The 15,489-nt window shown below is 36.4% G+C and overlaps 2 protein-coding genes across 4 annotated transcripts; one reads left to right on the top strand and one right to left on the bottom strand.

Moving 5' to 3' along the window:
- Window positions 1-4,309: 4,309 nt before the first annotated feature.
- LOC113772360 (putative late blight resistance protein homolog R1B-23) lies at window positions 4,310-10,896 on the top strand. The gene is made up of 4 exons (XM_027316952.1): window positions 4,310-6,236; window positions 7,457-9,719; window positions 10,450-10,514; window positions 10,640-10,896. Exons 1-4 carry the CDS (start codon window positions 4,310-4,312, stop codon window positions 10,894-10,896), a joined length of 4,512 nt encoding a protein of 1,503 aa, XP_027172753.1.
- A 106-nt stretch (window positions 10,897-11,002) lies between these two features.
- Window positions 11,003-15,346, bottom strand: LOC113779274 (haloacid dehalogenase-like hydrolase domain-containing protein 3). 3 transcript variants are annotated; one of them, XM_027324828.1, is made up of 10 exons: window positions 15,155-15,342; window positions 14,782-14,898; window positions 14,494-14,576; window positions 12,978-13,061; window positions 12,777-12,852; window positions 12,615-12,687; window positions 12,186-12,259; window positions 11,819-11,912; window positions 11,487-11,600; window positions 11,003-11,278 (listed from the first exon to the last, which is right to left on the bottom strand). In XM_027324828.1, the coding sequence occupies exons 1-9, from the start codon at window positions 15,264-15,266 to the stop codon at window positions 11,534-11,536; spliced, it is 780 nt and encodes a 259-aa protein (XP_027180629.1). In that variant the 5' UTR covers window positions 15,267-15,342; the 3' UTR covers window positions 11,003-11,278; window positions 11,487-11,533. The 3 variants fall into 3 exon arrangements, 2 of the variants coding, with proteins under 2 accessions (XP_027180629.1, XP_027180622.1); XM_027324821.1 differs by having other exon boundaries at window positions 11,003-11,600; XR_003469468.1 differs by lacking the exon at window positions 11,003-11,278 and having other exon boundaries at window positions 11,509-11,600; window positions 11,819-11,907; window positions 15,155-15,346.
- Between the last annotated feature and the right edge of the window lie 143 nt (window positions 15,347-15,489).

The following is a 15,489-nucleotide window of genomic DNA, read 5'->3' on the forward strand; positions in this document are numbered from 1 at the left end:
CAACCTCTTCAGGAGGTTGAATTTTGTCACTAATTATGGATTCATTTGATCCTCTTTTCTTTCTAGGATTTTTATCTTTGGAACCATGGGGTCTCCCACGCTTCAGGCGTGCTTTAGATTCATTAGTACTTGTGATTTGTCTTTCAGGGACATTTATTTTAATCGGAACATTTTCAGCAGGAATATGTGATTTGGTGACTCTTCTGGAGTCACTAAATGCATCCGGCAATTGATTTGCAATATTTAGCAAATGTATGATCCTTTGAACTTCTAGTTCACATTCTTTTGTACGAGGATCCAGGAAATCTAATGAAATTTTCCAAATGATTTCCTTTTTAGGAATTTCCTTTTTTAATTGATCTTTTCCTCCCCCTAATGTCGGGAAATGTGATTCATCAAAATGACAATCTGCAAATCTTGCAGTAAATAAATCACCTGTCAATGGTTCTATATACTTAATAATTGAAGGTGATTCATATCCGACATATATCCCCAATCTTTTTTGGGGGCCCAATTTACAACGTTGGGGCGGTGCAATTGGAACATAAACTGCACAACCAAATATTCGTAAATGTGAAATATTTGGCTCATAACCAAAAGTCAATTGTAAGGGAGAATAAGTATGATAACTTGTCGGCCTAATCATCACAAGTGTTGCTGCATGTAATATAGCATGTCTCCAAGCAGATGAAGGAAGCTTAGACCTCATCAACAATGGTCTAGCAATTAATTGAAACCTTTTAATAAATGACTCGGCTAGACCATTTTGTGTGTGAACATAGGCTACAGGATGTTCAACAGTTATTCCAATGGACATGCAATACTCGTCAAAAGCATGTGACGAATATTCACCAGCATTATTTAGACGAATTTTCTTTAATGGATAATCTAAAAATTGTGCTCGCAACTTAATTATTTGAACGAGCAATCTCGCAAACGCCAGGTTGCGAGTAGATAATAAACATACATGTAACCATCTAGTTGATGCATCAATTAGCACCATAAAATATCGAAATGGTCCACATGGTGGATCTACAGGTCCACATATATCACCATGAATTCGTTCTAAAAATGTAGGGGATTCAGTCACAACTTTAACTTGTGATGGTTTAATAATTAATTTTCCTTGGGAGCAAGCAACACATGAGAATTCATTTGCTTTTAATATCTTTTGATTTTTCAATGAGTGGCCATGCGAATTCTCAATTATTCGTCTCATCATTATAGATCCAGAGTGTCCGAGACGATCATGCCAAATTATAAAATCATTGGGAAGAATAGACTTCTGGTCTACTAAATGATGAATTTCAACTGCACTAATTTGTGCATAATAGAAACCAGAAGAAAGTGAAGGTAATTTTTTAATACACATTTCTCCCTAGAAATGGTATTTGTAATTAATAAAAATTCACCATTTGTCTCATTTATTGTCTCGGTGTGATATCCATTTTGGCGGATATCTCTAAAACTCAATAAATTTCTTCGAGACTTGGGAAAGAGTAGTGCATTATTTATGACAATTTTAGTTCCTTCAGAGAGAAATAGAATGGCTCTTCCGGAACCTTCAATCAATTTTGCACTATCACTGATGGTATTAACATTTGTCTCTCCCATTTTCAAATAAGAAAAATATTTTTTATTTTTCAATATAGTGTGCGTGGTAGCACTATCAATGAGACAAATGTCATCATCATTATTAGTTAATCCCAAATATTTGATATCCATTTCTTCTTCAGGAAGAAAATTTCAAACAAAAATAAATATTAATAAAGATGCGAAAATAAATATTAAATAGAAAGAAAATTACATGAAAGATATAAAGTATCATAAAATATCTAAACAATCATAGGATATTTGTTGACATCTTCAGGATGTTCAAAGAAATCAGCTACATCGAGGTGTGTCATATCAGCATTATCACCATCATCATAATCATTCTTTTGGTCGATAAAATTTGTCTCGACATTTTTGTCTTTTTTTTTCCAAGATGCTTAATAAAGGTCAACAAGGTGGTCAGCCGTACGACAGGTACGGGACCAATGACCTTCCATGCCACACCGATAGCATTTTTCTTCATAAATTTTCTTTTCTCCATTTTTCTGATCGTAGTTATTATTCCTCTTTTGAGAAATATTTTGTTGTTTGCCACGGTTGAAATTTTCACGGGGCACAAATCTACTACGATCACGTCCACGGCCTCCTCCACGGCCATCTCTACGGCCACGTCCACGACCTCGGCCAGAATTTTGAAATTGAGTCGCATTCGCTTCAGGGAATGGACTTGCACCAGTTGGTCGGGACTCATGATTTTTCAACAATAATTCATTATTTTGTTCAGCCAAGAGAAGACATGCAATAAGTTTAGAATATTTTTTAAATCCCTTCTCTCGATATTGCTGCTGCAGGAGCATGTTAGAGACATGAAAAGTAGAAAATGTCTTCTCTAACATATCTTCATCAGTGACTTTCTCGCCACATAATGATAATTGAGAAGTAATTCTGAACATAGCTGAATTATATTCGTTGACAGATTTAAAATCTTGTAACCGTAAGTGAAGCCAATCATATCGGGCTTTTGGAAGAACGACCAACTTCAGGTGGTCGAATCTTTCTTTCAAATTTCTCCAAAGGACAAGAGGATCTTTAACAGTAAGATACTCTATTTTTAATCCTTCATCTAAATGATGACGAAGAAAAATCATAGCCTTGGCACGGTCTTGGTTTGAAGATTCATTTTTTTCAACAATAGTATTACCAAGACCCATTGCCTCAAGATGAATTTCAACATCCAATACCCATGATAAATAATTTTTTCCAAAAATATTAAGAGGTACGAACTCTTGTTTTGTAAGATTAGCCATAAGAAATTAAAATATATTTATAAGTTAGAAATTTACCCCAATATGTAGTCAAAAGTTGTTCGAGAAAATACCCAATTGTTGATTCGATATTGGTAGAATCTCGACAGAGTCTTGTGATTCACAATTGCTCAGAAATAGAGTCTCGTGCTGATAACGTATTATAAAACTAATGAAATAACAAGATGTGGGGTAAAATAAAATAAGGAGAAGCCGATAAAAGTAGAGAACTATATTTCTTCTATTCACCCAAAAACGATCAAGAATGCACCTCTATTTATAGATACACGGAGGGGTTACAAATTAATTGTATAGGGAGATCAAACCGTCATCCATATCCTTTTATCTTTGGATGGATTCAATAGAAATAAATAAGCTTAATAAACATAGGAGAGTTTAATGGACATTCACTCCCATTTAATTGTTTCAAAACAATTAAATAATTCTCAACTTATAGCGTCCGGGTTTCAACCAACATCATCCTCAATGGTTTATGCTAATGATAGTGATTCTTGTGTTTTTTTTCTTTTCATAATTGCAGATTAAGATGATTACTATGTCAATGTTTAATTAATTATTCCATCGCTTCGATTTTAAGTTTTAGGCCAGTCACAAAATGCAGCCATCAACTTCACTGAAGTTTCCTTTGCAAAAAATTCAATAAATGTTGGAACAAGAAAAAAAAATAAGAAGGGCTCGAATCCGAAAATCTATTAGAAAAATCTGAAAGCAGCCCATAGTTACACCTTAATATTGACGAATTTATTCAGTTTAAGAAGAATGATTATGAGAACTACATGTAAATATCCTTTTAACACACTTTTTTTTTTGGGTCAAATTTCAAGGTTTTCCATAACAAGTTTCCTTGATTTGCAAATTTTTCAACATCTATTTAGTAAAAGTTAGCACCCAAAAAAAAAACAAAAAAAAATTATGAAATTGCGCTTATACTACAAATCATCATCAGCAGTTTCTTAATCTTTCATCATATGGAGAAAGAAACAAGAGATAATCGCATTAAAGTTTTCGGAGAATAATTAGTGTCTCCACTCCACTAATAAATCCTAAACGATGATGATGGTATCCGAGGAGAGTCAACCGTCAAGGTTACTTTAGTGCATTATATTATTCCACGCCTTTAGTGCAAGAGACAAAAAAAGTAGGTTTGATGTTACTTTGTTCGCAAAATTATAAATATTTTGAGCTTTTTGGTGTGCTTGTATAAAATAAACAACTAGATAAACTTTGTTGTTTGATAGTACCCTTTCAAACTTACATTTTGATCATATAAAGTTGATTTAAATATTTTTTATAAATTGTTTTTTTACTCAATTAATGAATAATGTATTAGTACTGGTATTTTGAAAACTACCAAATCATTTCCTTGGGAGGTAGAAACAACCAATCACTTACTGAGAGGTAGAGAGAAATTTGAGAATACTGGAATAGGGATGTCTAAGACAAGAAAGCAGATGGAGTTGATGACTTGCATTGATTCCATCTTAGATAAACTGCGGCTGTTGGTTCCCCAGGGTGATCTCTGCAAGTATGATCGTGCTTTGAATGAGCTGAAGGTGGAGCTTGGGCTAGTGAAAACATTCCTTCTGTGTTACTGGAAATTGGGATATTCCTGGGATCACTTTCAAGATTCTGTTCATAAAAATGGGCAGCAGTTTTACTCTCTTCTTCTTGGATTCGAGGATGATGGATTGTCCCCCAGCGACTTGGCTGGATCAGCTTCAACTTTTGGAGATATTCTAAAGGGTTCTAAGCAAGAAATCAGGAGATCCTATGCCCATATTTTTTATTCCTTATTGGAATCCGTTTTTGAGTCTAGAATCCGACGGAATACAAGAGATTTTGGGCTGTGGAGAGCCTGGACTTTCTGGAGAAGTGAATCATTCGGGACAATGTATTCCAGTACGTTGGATCGCTTATTGGCATCCAGTTCTCCTTTGAGAGATGAGTTCATGGAATCTAGTTCTATTTCAACAGAAGAATTTATGGAATCCAGTGCTCCTCCAAGAGACGATTTCATGGAATTCTTCCACTCCTTGCTAGAGAATTTTGTGGATATTCTCAATTGGGGTGAAGCCTGCGATTCGGAACTTGAAAAACTGTTGGAGCCCTTGCAAGAGAAGCTAGTGTTCCTAAAAAATTTCATTCTCTTTGCTAGGTCGCAAGGCAAGCAGGAGCGGAAACTTATGGAGCACTGTGGAGTTGTGGCTCTGTCTGCAGCCCATCTTTGTCACAGTTGCTGGTTTTTCAGAGATGATAATGAAGTTTTTGTTGAAATCAGCTTCAAGATTGATGAAGTAAAAGATCAGATCAAGCCTGTTGTTGAGCAAGTCCGTTTGGCTTATATCAGCATCTTGGAATCTAAGTCTTCATCACTTGGGATGTCTACCAAGGCTAATATGTCTATAGTGGGGGGTTTTGTAGGTTCTCTCCTAGGTAATCTTTGGGAGTTTCTCGTAAAGTGTCCTACCTGGTTTACTTCATCTCTAAAGCATCAAATTCGGATACTCTACGAGGGACTGCAGTTCTTGAGAGGCATTTTGATGAAGCAGCAAGAGGATTATGATGGGCTTCCTGGAGGAATCAAGGATCGCATTGTGGCTGTGGTCAATGATGCTGGGATTGTAATTTTCTCACTATATCAGGACAATATCCGAGAAGCTTCAGCCATGGAAATAGATCTTAAGCTCTTTTGTTTACTGGAGAAGATCAAGCTTGTTAAGGCAGAAATTGAGAAAAAGTATCCTGCGGCATCAAGGTCCAAATTTCCTACAACCAATGCATTAGAGTTGATCGATCTTGTTCTAGAAAAGTTGAAGGAACTGGAAAGCTGTGAAGTTGATCCAATATTTTCTTTTGCAAAGGGTGGAGTTGACTTCTTAAATTCATACTTGAACAAGATCCAATGCATTAAAGTTGACCGACCTTTGGAAACATTTACATATTATGACATGCCATCCTGGATCATTGATCTGGAGAAGCAGATCCGGCTTGAAAAGCTCCGACATCAAAAGATGCAAGCTGATGCCCCATTCTTAACGTCATTCTTGGAGAATAATTTGGAGCAGCACATCAAGAGTGAAAAGCACCAACTTCAGACGATGAAAGATGATCTTGTGTCTTTAAGATCATTATTGGAAGAAAATGGGGAGCAACACAGCCATCACGAAGGTCCCCATGCCCTTTGGAGTCATGTTATAGAGGTTGCATACAAGGCAGAGTTTGTCATCGAATCCTTATTAGCCGGAGATATCTCATTCTACTCTCTGATGTTATTTGATGATATTGCACGAGAAATTAAGCTCGTCAAAAGTCTAGCCCAGGAAGCTACCAAGATTCCGAGGCATGTGCCATCACAAGGTAACATCTCAACAATAATCGAATGGATCACAATTGAGAGTGTTTAGATAGTACATTGATTTCAAATAATATTTCACAACACACTTTTTTATATTCTTAACTATCCTTTTAGAATTAATTACAGTTTGTCCCCTTGAACTTGACCATTTATAACACTTTGCCCCCCTGAACTTTGAATATATACACCTTGCCCCCTTCATTGATTAGGTCAAATGTTAATGATGAATTTTTTATCTAAAATTTTAACAAAATGATATTAATGCCCTTACATAATAGTTCAAGAATAATGCTATATTTTTAATCATAATATGAAACATTTTATTAGAAAAAACAGAAAGTCATATGATTTAAATAATTAAAAAATAAAAGGTGGTATAATACCAAAGAATTGAAAAATCATATTGTGGAAAAAAATAATTTAAAAAATTCCTAAAGCATCTGCACAAGTTTTCCATCGCTTATCTTTCTTCCTTTAAATTGTAAATGGATTAGTTTTGATAATTTTCATTTACTTTGCAACTTTCATCAGATTTTTACGGGTCAATAAGATGCTTTTTAGTAATTTTATACTACATTCACACCTTGCTTTGTATTGTTTGCATTCTACATTTAAAAAACTAAAAATTAAATAAATACGCTTTCAATACATTTTTATTTTTAATCATGCTTTTATCTCATATAAAATCCATTAAAAAGTGCTATAATAAAAAAAATATAAGCAAATAATTTTCATTCCAAATTTACTAATTAATTTCATATTATTCAACACAAGTAGTGCTATCAGCATTGAGATAAACACATTGAGATGTTTAGACTTCCTTTTGTGAATTATTTAATTCATTTTAGTGTTAAAAGATAGAAATGCATAGTATAATTGTGTTTAAATGCATTTAGCAATTATTAAAGAAATAGGTATTTATTATGTTACAATTACTATGTGTGTTTAAGAATTAACCAGGAATACTTTGATTAAAAAAAAATAAATTCATTTTAACCCCGTCAAAAAGTTGACCACAAGGAATGGAGCGTATATATATTTGAAATTTAGGGAGCAAAGTGTTACAAGGGCCCAAATTCAAAGGGACAAAGTGCAATTAGCCCATTTTTAATCTCACTATTGATTTCAAATAATAATATTTTAAATAAAACTCTATCCAATATGTTAGCACTCCATTTTGTATTTGTGATATTTCATTCTCTTTTTAATTTTTTGGAAACAGTAAGAAGCCAGACGAATGGAGCGTCCGACCAGGTGTCATCATCGGTTAGTATCTCAACAGTCGATAAAGCTGAGGTGGCCTTGCAGGATGAGGAGGACGCAATAATTGATAAACTTATAAACGGTCCAAAGCAGCTGGACATCATCTCCATTGTGGGTATGGCTGGGCTAGGCAAGACGTTTTTGGCACGAAGAGTTTACCGTGATCCGAAAGTTACATCTTACTTCCACATTCGGGCATGGTGTTGTATCTCCCAAACATATTGCAAGAAAGATTTGCTGCTTCAGATTTTGGCTTGCATTAACCAGAAAACTCAATTTTCTGAGATGAACCAAGATGATTTGGCTGACAAACTCCGTAAATGTTTGAGTCGAAACAAGTATCTCATAGTTCTGGATGATGTTTGGGACACTGAGGCATTGAATGCTTTGAGATTATCGTTCCCAGATCACACAATTGGAAGCAGGATTCTCTTAACAAGTCGAGATCATGGGATTTGTGGTACACCTCACCGACTTCGGCCACTTGAAGAACCAGAAAGCTGGGATTTACTACAGAAGAAGCTGGCAATTATTAGAAAAAATGACTACGCTCCAGAACTGGAAGTTCCTGGGAGGCAAATAGCAGAAAATTGTAAAGGGTTGCCTCTATCAATTGTCATCATATCTGGAATTCTTGCTAGTCTTGATCGAGTTGGTTGGGAAGAAGTTGCAGAAAGGCTGAATTCAAACAAGAAGATTGGTGCCACAGACCAGTGCAAGAGTATATTAGAGCTCAGTTATATACATCTACCTGAACATTTGAAGCCATGCCTTATTTACTTTGGAGCATTCAGCGAAGATCACGAAATTTCTATCCAGAGGTTGATGTGGTTGTGGATCGCCGAAGGATTTGTGCAGAAAAATGAGTCAGAGAGCCCAGAAAAAATAGCAGAAGGCTACATAATGGCTCTAATTAACAGAAGCTTGGTTATGGCGGGGAAACAAAGATCCACAGGTGGGGTCAAGACCTGCTGCATCCATGATTTATTGCATGTATTTTGTTTGGAAAAAGCCAAAGATCAAAATTTTCTGCAGTTGATACGAGGTTACGATGGATTTCTCAAATTTGATGAGTCACAGCACCTGCGTCGACTATCCGTTCAGTCTCAACCGAAGCATTTTGTGAAATCAAGGATATTTTGTCCCCGTATACGCTCTCTACTACATGCTTCTCGTGGGGTTGGGAGCCGTGAAGTGTTGTACCTTTTATCCTTCGTTTTTCACCTAAAACTTCTAAGAGTCTTGGATTTGGGACAAATTAGTCTAGGTACTGCTTTCCCGAGTGAAATAAGCTTGCTCGTCCAGCTGAGGTTCTTGGCAATTCTAGGTTGGCTCAGGGGCGACATTCCATCCTCACTAGAAAGACTCTCAAATTTGGAGACTTTTTTAGTGACAACACATGATTCTGGTGTTGGTCTCTCTTTATTGCAAGATACTTTAGTGAAAATGCAGAAATTGGGGCATCTACATGTACGTGGTGCTTTGATCGATCTTAGGTTGGCCAATGACGACACTGAATGCTCCTCCAGATTATGCAGTTTAGATACCTTTTCCACTTTAAAGCTTTATCTGGGGAAAACCTTGGAAAAGACGATCAAGAAATTTCCAAATATCCGCAAGCTAAAATGCTGTCTCTTGCCATCACCATCAGAAGAATCTACTAGTGACAGCAACATGGTCGTGGCAATGCACCTTCTGAGTCAACTAGAATCACTAAAGCTGCTTCTAGGTAAAGTGACTGCGCATCCCATCGAAGTTCATCTCCCCTCGAATCTTAAGAAGTTGACACTGGAGGACTTCTCATGGAGCATAATGTCCGCAATCAGAAAGCTACCAAATCTCGAGGCTCTTAAATTACTCCGACAAGCTGATGGGGTAAAGGAGTGGGACATGGAAGGCATGGAAGAAGAAGAATTCTTCCCAGCACTCAAGTTCTTGAAATTGAAAGATTTGAGCATTGTCAAGTGGATGGGATCAGGAGATCACTTTCCCAGTCTTGAGAGATTAATAATGGAAGGTTGTGCAGAATTGGAAGAGCTCCCTTCTTGTTTACAGGAAACTTTAACTCTTCAATTCATTGAGGTGCGTGGATGTCTCTATTCTGCTGGGGATTTAGTTCGAGAGATTAAGCAACAGCAGATAGACTATGGAAATCAGGATCTGAAAATCCTTATCTCAGAAGAAATGGAGGAGTCAGATGGAGATTCAGATGGATGGTCATGGTAAAGATCGTCTGCCTCAAGTGTTACTATTATCTTCTGTATGGTTTTACTGAGAATGATGTAATAGTTTTCGTTTCATTTCATGCATATGTTGCGATGTATTAGTATCAAATGAATGTACTAGTACTTTGATTAAATCGCATAAGGATTTGTGATGAAGAGTGAGTCAGAGAACCTAGAGAAAATAGCAGAAGGTTATGTAATGGCTCTAACAAATTGAAGTTTGGTTATGGTGGGGCAACAAAGATCCGTAGGTGGTGTCAAGACATGCCACATTCATGATTTGTTGCATGTGTTTTGTCTGCGAAAAGCCAAAGATCAAAATTTTCTACAGTTTATAGGAGTGTATGATGTGCTTCGTAAAGTTGAGGAGCCATACGACCTATATTGTTCTCAAGGTGTTGGGATTCGTGAAGTGTTAAGACTGTTTGTCCTTCATTTTTCACTTGAAACTTCTTAGTGCGTTGGTTCTGCTTTCCCGACTGAATTGAGCTGAGCTAGTGGAGCTGAGGTATTTGGAAATTGTAGGTTGGTTCAAGGACAACATTCCATCATCACTAGAAATTGAGGATATTTTGTCATGGTCAGATGGAGATTATGAGGGATGATCTGTTTAGCATGAAAGATGAGTGTGAAAATCTTCTGTATGGCATTGCTTAGAATGATGTACTCTGTTTTCCCTTTTCTTCGGTTGCTGCATTGCATATGTATGTTGAAATCTGTCTTGAAGGAATGCACCCTTTGATAAAATTGTGCGGAATGGTTCTACTTACATCTCAAGTATCCGTGGAGTTTGTTTGTCATAACATAAATTTAACCTAAGGAGTTATATGGAATAAAACATGTTTCGTATTAGTGTTACTGGAGAGCAGGAGTCTACAATTGATGCAATCTTATTTTGATGCTTAGTCATGTGACAGGCTGTGGCAGTGATGGTATGTGCATCTTGGACATGTTTTGTCATCCTGTGCTTTTAACCAAGTATCATGACCGCTACTTTGAATGGACTGCTGGGGTAATGGTGCCTTTCCGTCTGCTGGGAAAGGCGGTCGAGAGTAAGAACCAAGATGGAAAGACTCTGGCCAAAGCTTGTGAATCTCAGGCATGTCTCTCTCAATCTTACCAGAGGTTTGCTCTCCAAAAGTGTTGGAGCAGGATAATTCAATCCCTTTTCTGAAGATTATTGTAGTTGGCATCATACAATTTCTAGTCGATGTAAAAATAAATAAATAAATTGAAGTACATCAAGATACAGTAACAAAACGTATTTAAAGAGACATAACTTAATCAAAGAAATAACTTCTCATACTTAACATATCTTTTAAAAACTTTACAATAAAAGAACTGCACAGCTATCTAGCTTGTGCTTGACAACTTGTTTATAAAGCAAAGCACTGGCAAAGTAAAACCATTGGACTCTAAAGGTGAAAGAATCTAGACTAGAGTAGTAATGTGCACGAGTCCTGTCAACACAAAGGAGAGTGGAACCAAGATTTGCTTCATGCAGCGTCAGGAGGAGGACAAGGATGAATGAAGATTGGTTTTTCTTTTACTCTCATTTCTTTTAGCAAGAATTTTCACAAACTATACCTAAGCTAACCCCACAAGTACAACCAAAAGGCAATTGCTGACTTCTGGCTGCACTCATGGAACTTAAGTGGAACTCACACACACTATAACTAATCGATGTGGGACTCAGGGCAAGGGAGCAGGGAACCTCTACTAAGTGCTAAATAACACTCATTCACTCTGGTCTTTTACTCTCATTTCTGGTTCATCAAAAAATGGTCTAACTCTGCTTCATGCTTGGAAAGTCAGGTTTCTGTGAGAAGCAAGCGACTTTGTATATCTGCAAATGTCTTCACATCAGTGCCCCATAACCTGTTTATTTAGAATTAGTACATTGTTAGACTAATATGTCAACCATTCACTTCCAGAACAAAATTTCAAAGTTCAACAATAATTGGATAAATAACATATCATAACCGTTCGAGAAAATATTTTGTGAATCTTGCTGAGTAATAAATATGGTAAATGTGTGAGTGACGTCGCGGTGAACAAATGATGTGTCTAAGGACTCAGATAATTCTTCAACTAACCAGCAGTCGATCCCAATAGCATTAGCTCCTTCTTTATCAGCCTTTTCATCATCTCCAACATGAACTGCTCTTCTAGCTTCCACAGACATCTGATCTACAACAAGGTCAAACCATACATATACCTCATATCCACTTCTAACATCTTCAACACATGCTTCGGTATTAGACAAATGAATTTTTGATTTAAATGAAACAAGGATGTGGAGATCCTCAGTCAAGCAAGGATTGCTGCATCACAGAATCTATGGAAACTAGGCAGTTAAAGAAGAGAGATCGGAAAATTCCATATATATATATATGTATATATGTATAAATAGATTGTCTGCCATCATGTTTTGTTCGAATTAAGATGCCATGGAACACATACCTAGAGCAGATTTAAAGATATGTGCATCTGGTTTTTCATATCCAACCTCTGAAGATATGGCGACAGCATCAAATCTGTTTGAAAAAGAGCAAAAGATCATGAACCGTGAAATAAAGTACATAATTTATCCACATTCCATATCATACATGCCTGGAAATTACCTCAAATGCCAAAGGCAAACAAAGTTAAGACTTTCCCCCACGTGAGCAGGGGTTTCCATAATGATACGAGTGTCATTCTACGTATGAAGAACATTCCACTATCCTACATGACACAGGCATTTACTCCTGAGTCATACTTCTTAAAGGCTAGAATTTTCATTCCAGGACATGGAATACCTAGTCCTCATTATTCAGAGAAAGCTAAAACCACACCTATCCAGGTTATTTTGAATATTGAACAACAGGAAAGTGTGACATGGGTACTTACAGATCTAATACATTGAGATCTTTCAATAGCTTCCTCAAGCGAGTGTCAAAATTTGACACGACAGCCAGTTTCACTGTATAATGTTGAAGAAAATCAGAAACAAAGAGAAGGAAAAGAGATACAGTCAATTACTAATACATAGTAACAGACAAAGATGATAACCTCCAGAATCTTTCAGAACCAACATTGTCTCATAGGCTCCAGCTGGTAGATGCCATGCATTACCATTGGCATAGTACTGATAAAAATGTATTATTTAGTTAAGGATAATTATTTTGACTTTTAAACTTGTTCCAATCTCTTAGTAATAAAAAAATCTTTTGAGGATATACTGCAAGTAGCTCAAGCCAAAGAAATTATTACCTCATAAACTTCTTCAAAATAATCATCATTGTTGTACCCAGTGGCCTCAGAAACAAGAAGTTTCCAAAATGGCTTCGCATCGCCCTGTCAGTTAGGTAACATCTGTCAATAAAACCAATAGTTGAAACTTTATAGTGGGGAACTACAGCTACTATATATGCGTCAAGGAACATAACATCTTCTGTTAATTGTATAATGTTGTGCAATTACTGCCAAAATGATGATGGAGAAATAAAAAAGGTTGTTTGCACTTGCAAGCTTCACTTTAAGAACTAAACCTAAAGCGAGCAAAATATCTGGAAGGACACTTCTTTTTGGTAACCTGTTTGTCTTTGTTGTTCCCATCATAGATGTAACTACTTCAACTATGTGCAGACATCAACAACAATTGGCAGAGCCATGACCAATCACCTACTTTTCCCCCTTATTTTAGAGCAAAATGATGGAAGCATGAGTTTCAATGGCAAGCAAGAGTATAGCATGCTGAAATATGCGATGCATGAATTAATTTTTGGACACTTATCTTCAATCATGTAAATACACGAATATCTGCCAGCATGAAAGATGTCTTTTTGGTTTAGGAATTATCCGTTTACTTTGGGAAAAAGATTTTAACTCCCGTTAAACGACACCTGCAGAAACATATTGACTCATTTGTCCTGGAACGCTCTAACAAATTAATAATGAGGAACATGTGGTGACTGCACAACAATCCCTCCTCTAATATAATTTTTCTAGTCCACCATTATCCCATGGTTAGATAATGCAACTTGCTAGGGGAAAAAAGGGAAATCAAGTTTATACTTTAAACAAACCAAAGTATCATACGCACCATGGTAAATTGCTGAAGCACAATGTAAGCATTGTTTTACTCGGAAATGTTGTGCAACCTAAGCTTTTTGCTAAATCTCTGTAAATTTCTGTGGGCAGGGACTCCAGGTTAAGGGGGAAATTGAATCAGCCAAGGGAACACAGAATCAGCCATAGCTGGACAAGAAGTATAGTGTGATCCTATGGGATTTATCAGGGGAGGTTGTCATAGCTGCAAATATGAGATTATGCAGCGCATTAAGGATTACTGTGTTTTTATAAGTAGGGTTCATAATTTTGGTCGATTGATGGTGTCCATGGTAGCGGTCAAGTGGCAGACTGACTAGTAACTAGTAAAGTCAGAATTAGTTGTTACAGCAACAAAAGATTTCCCAAGATCATTTTCTGTTACATCAAGATACCTGCAAACTAGTTACACAACAAAGTAGAAAATCCCACTGTATTAGTTCATAATTTCAGTGTTTTCACTTTTGGACGTTTACCCCGCTGTATAAATTTCTTAATTTCATCTAATATAAGCACAAGAAGCACATGCGAATGACCGAAAGATAACCCACACATAGTTGGAGAAATGAAAAGTTGAGAATATTGCATCAATCAAATAAAGAAGCCATCAAATTGTTATTCCAATAAAATTTGAAAATTAAGTGGTTGTCAATTATCTGAGCTGTAAAAAGTGGCAAACCTGGTAACGCAGTTTTTCAGGCCATGGAGCAGAAAAAGCTCTTTTAAAACCTTGCTTTATTTCAGCTGGAGTAGTTTGAAGACCTGTCATCACCAAATAACATACAAGAAAGTTGCAACCAAAACCAAGCCAATAATCAGCTATGCTTTCAGTCACCAATCAATTCATAGGCAACCCTTCAAGAGAAAGAAAATGCCAACCCAAAAAAAAAAAAACTGTTTTCTTGAATAATTTACCTCTAATCACATGTTTAACATTGGAAATATTCCATCAGGAAAATAAACTAACCATATTTTTTCCCAATTTCAGCATAAGTCTGTTCAACTGGCTTTGGAAGCTGCAAAAGGGTACCCCCAGCGTCTAATAGCAACCCATCATATGCTTTCTTCACCAATCTTTCTCCTCCTACCAGAAATCCAATCCAAAAGAAAAGGTTCTTAAATTTCCAGTAATTTTAACTCCAATTAGCCAACACCACTGCAGTAAAACCCACAATCTTAAAAATCAAAAAGAGAAGATTAGTCTTTCCCAAATGGTACAAAGTTCACAAATTTCAACCAAGATTGGATTTTTTTCTTCTTATTTTTTTTTTTAACCTTTTTTATATTTGAAACGGGGATTACTTCAGATGGGATTGCAATTTGAGTGGAGCTTTGCTCACCTGTGTGAATTTTGGCAATTGGGAGGAGTGAAAACGAAGATCGAACAGAACGAGAATGAGGGATCCTGAGACTGAAGGACTTAAGAGCTCTGAAGATATTGCAGGCCTCCATTTGTATTCTTCAAGTTCAGAAATGAGAGAATTGCAGAAAGGATCAAAATAGTAGAGAAAACTGTACCGATTCTAAAGGCGTGATTATCTTTGGCTCATTATACACGCCTTTAAACCTGCTCTAGGAAAGAACAAAGAATGACTCCTTGATGTAGATTACAATGGCTAGCTCAACGCGTGACGTTTAAAAATCCAATAACTGCGCCTTTAGTAGTATGTTGTTG

The sequence above is a fragment of the Coffea eugenioides genome, chromosome 1 (assembly GCF_003713205.1).
Source record: "Coffea eugenioides isolate CCC68of chromosome 1, Ceug_1.0, whole genome shotgun sequence".
Classification (NCBI taxonomy): domain Eukaryota; kingdom Viridiplantae; phylum Streptophyta; class Magnoliopsida; order Gentianales; family Rubiaceae; genus Coffea; species Coffea eugenioides.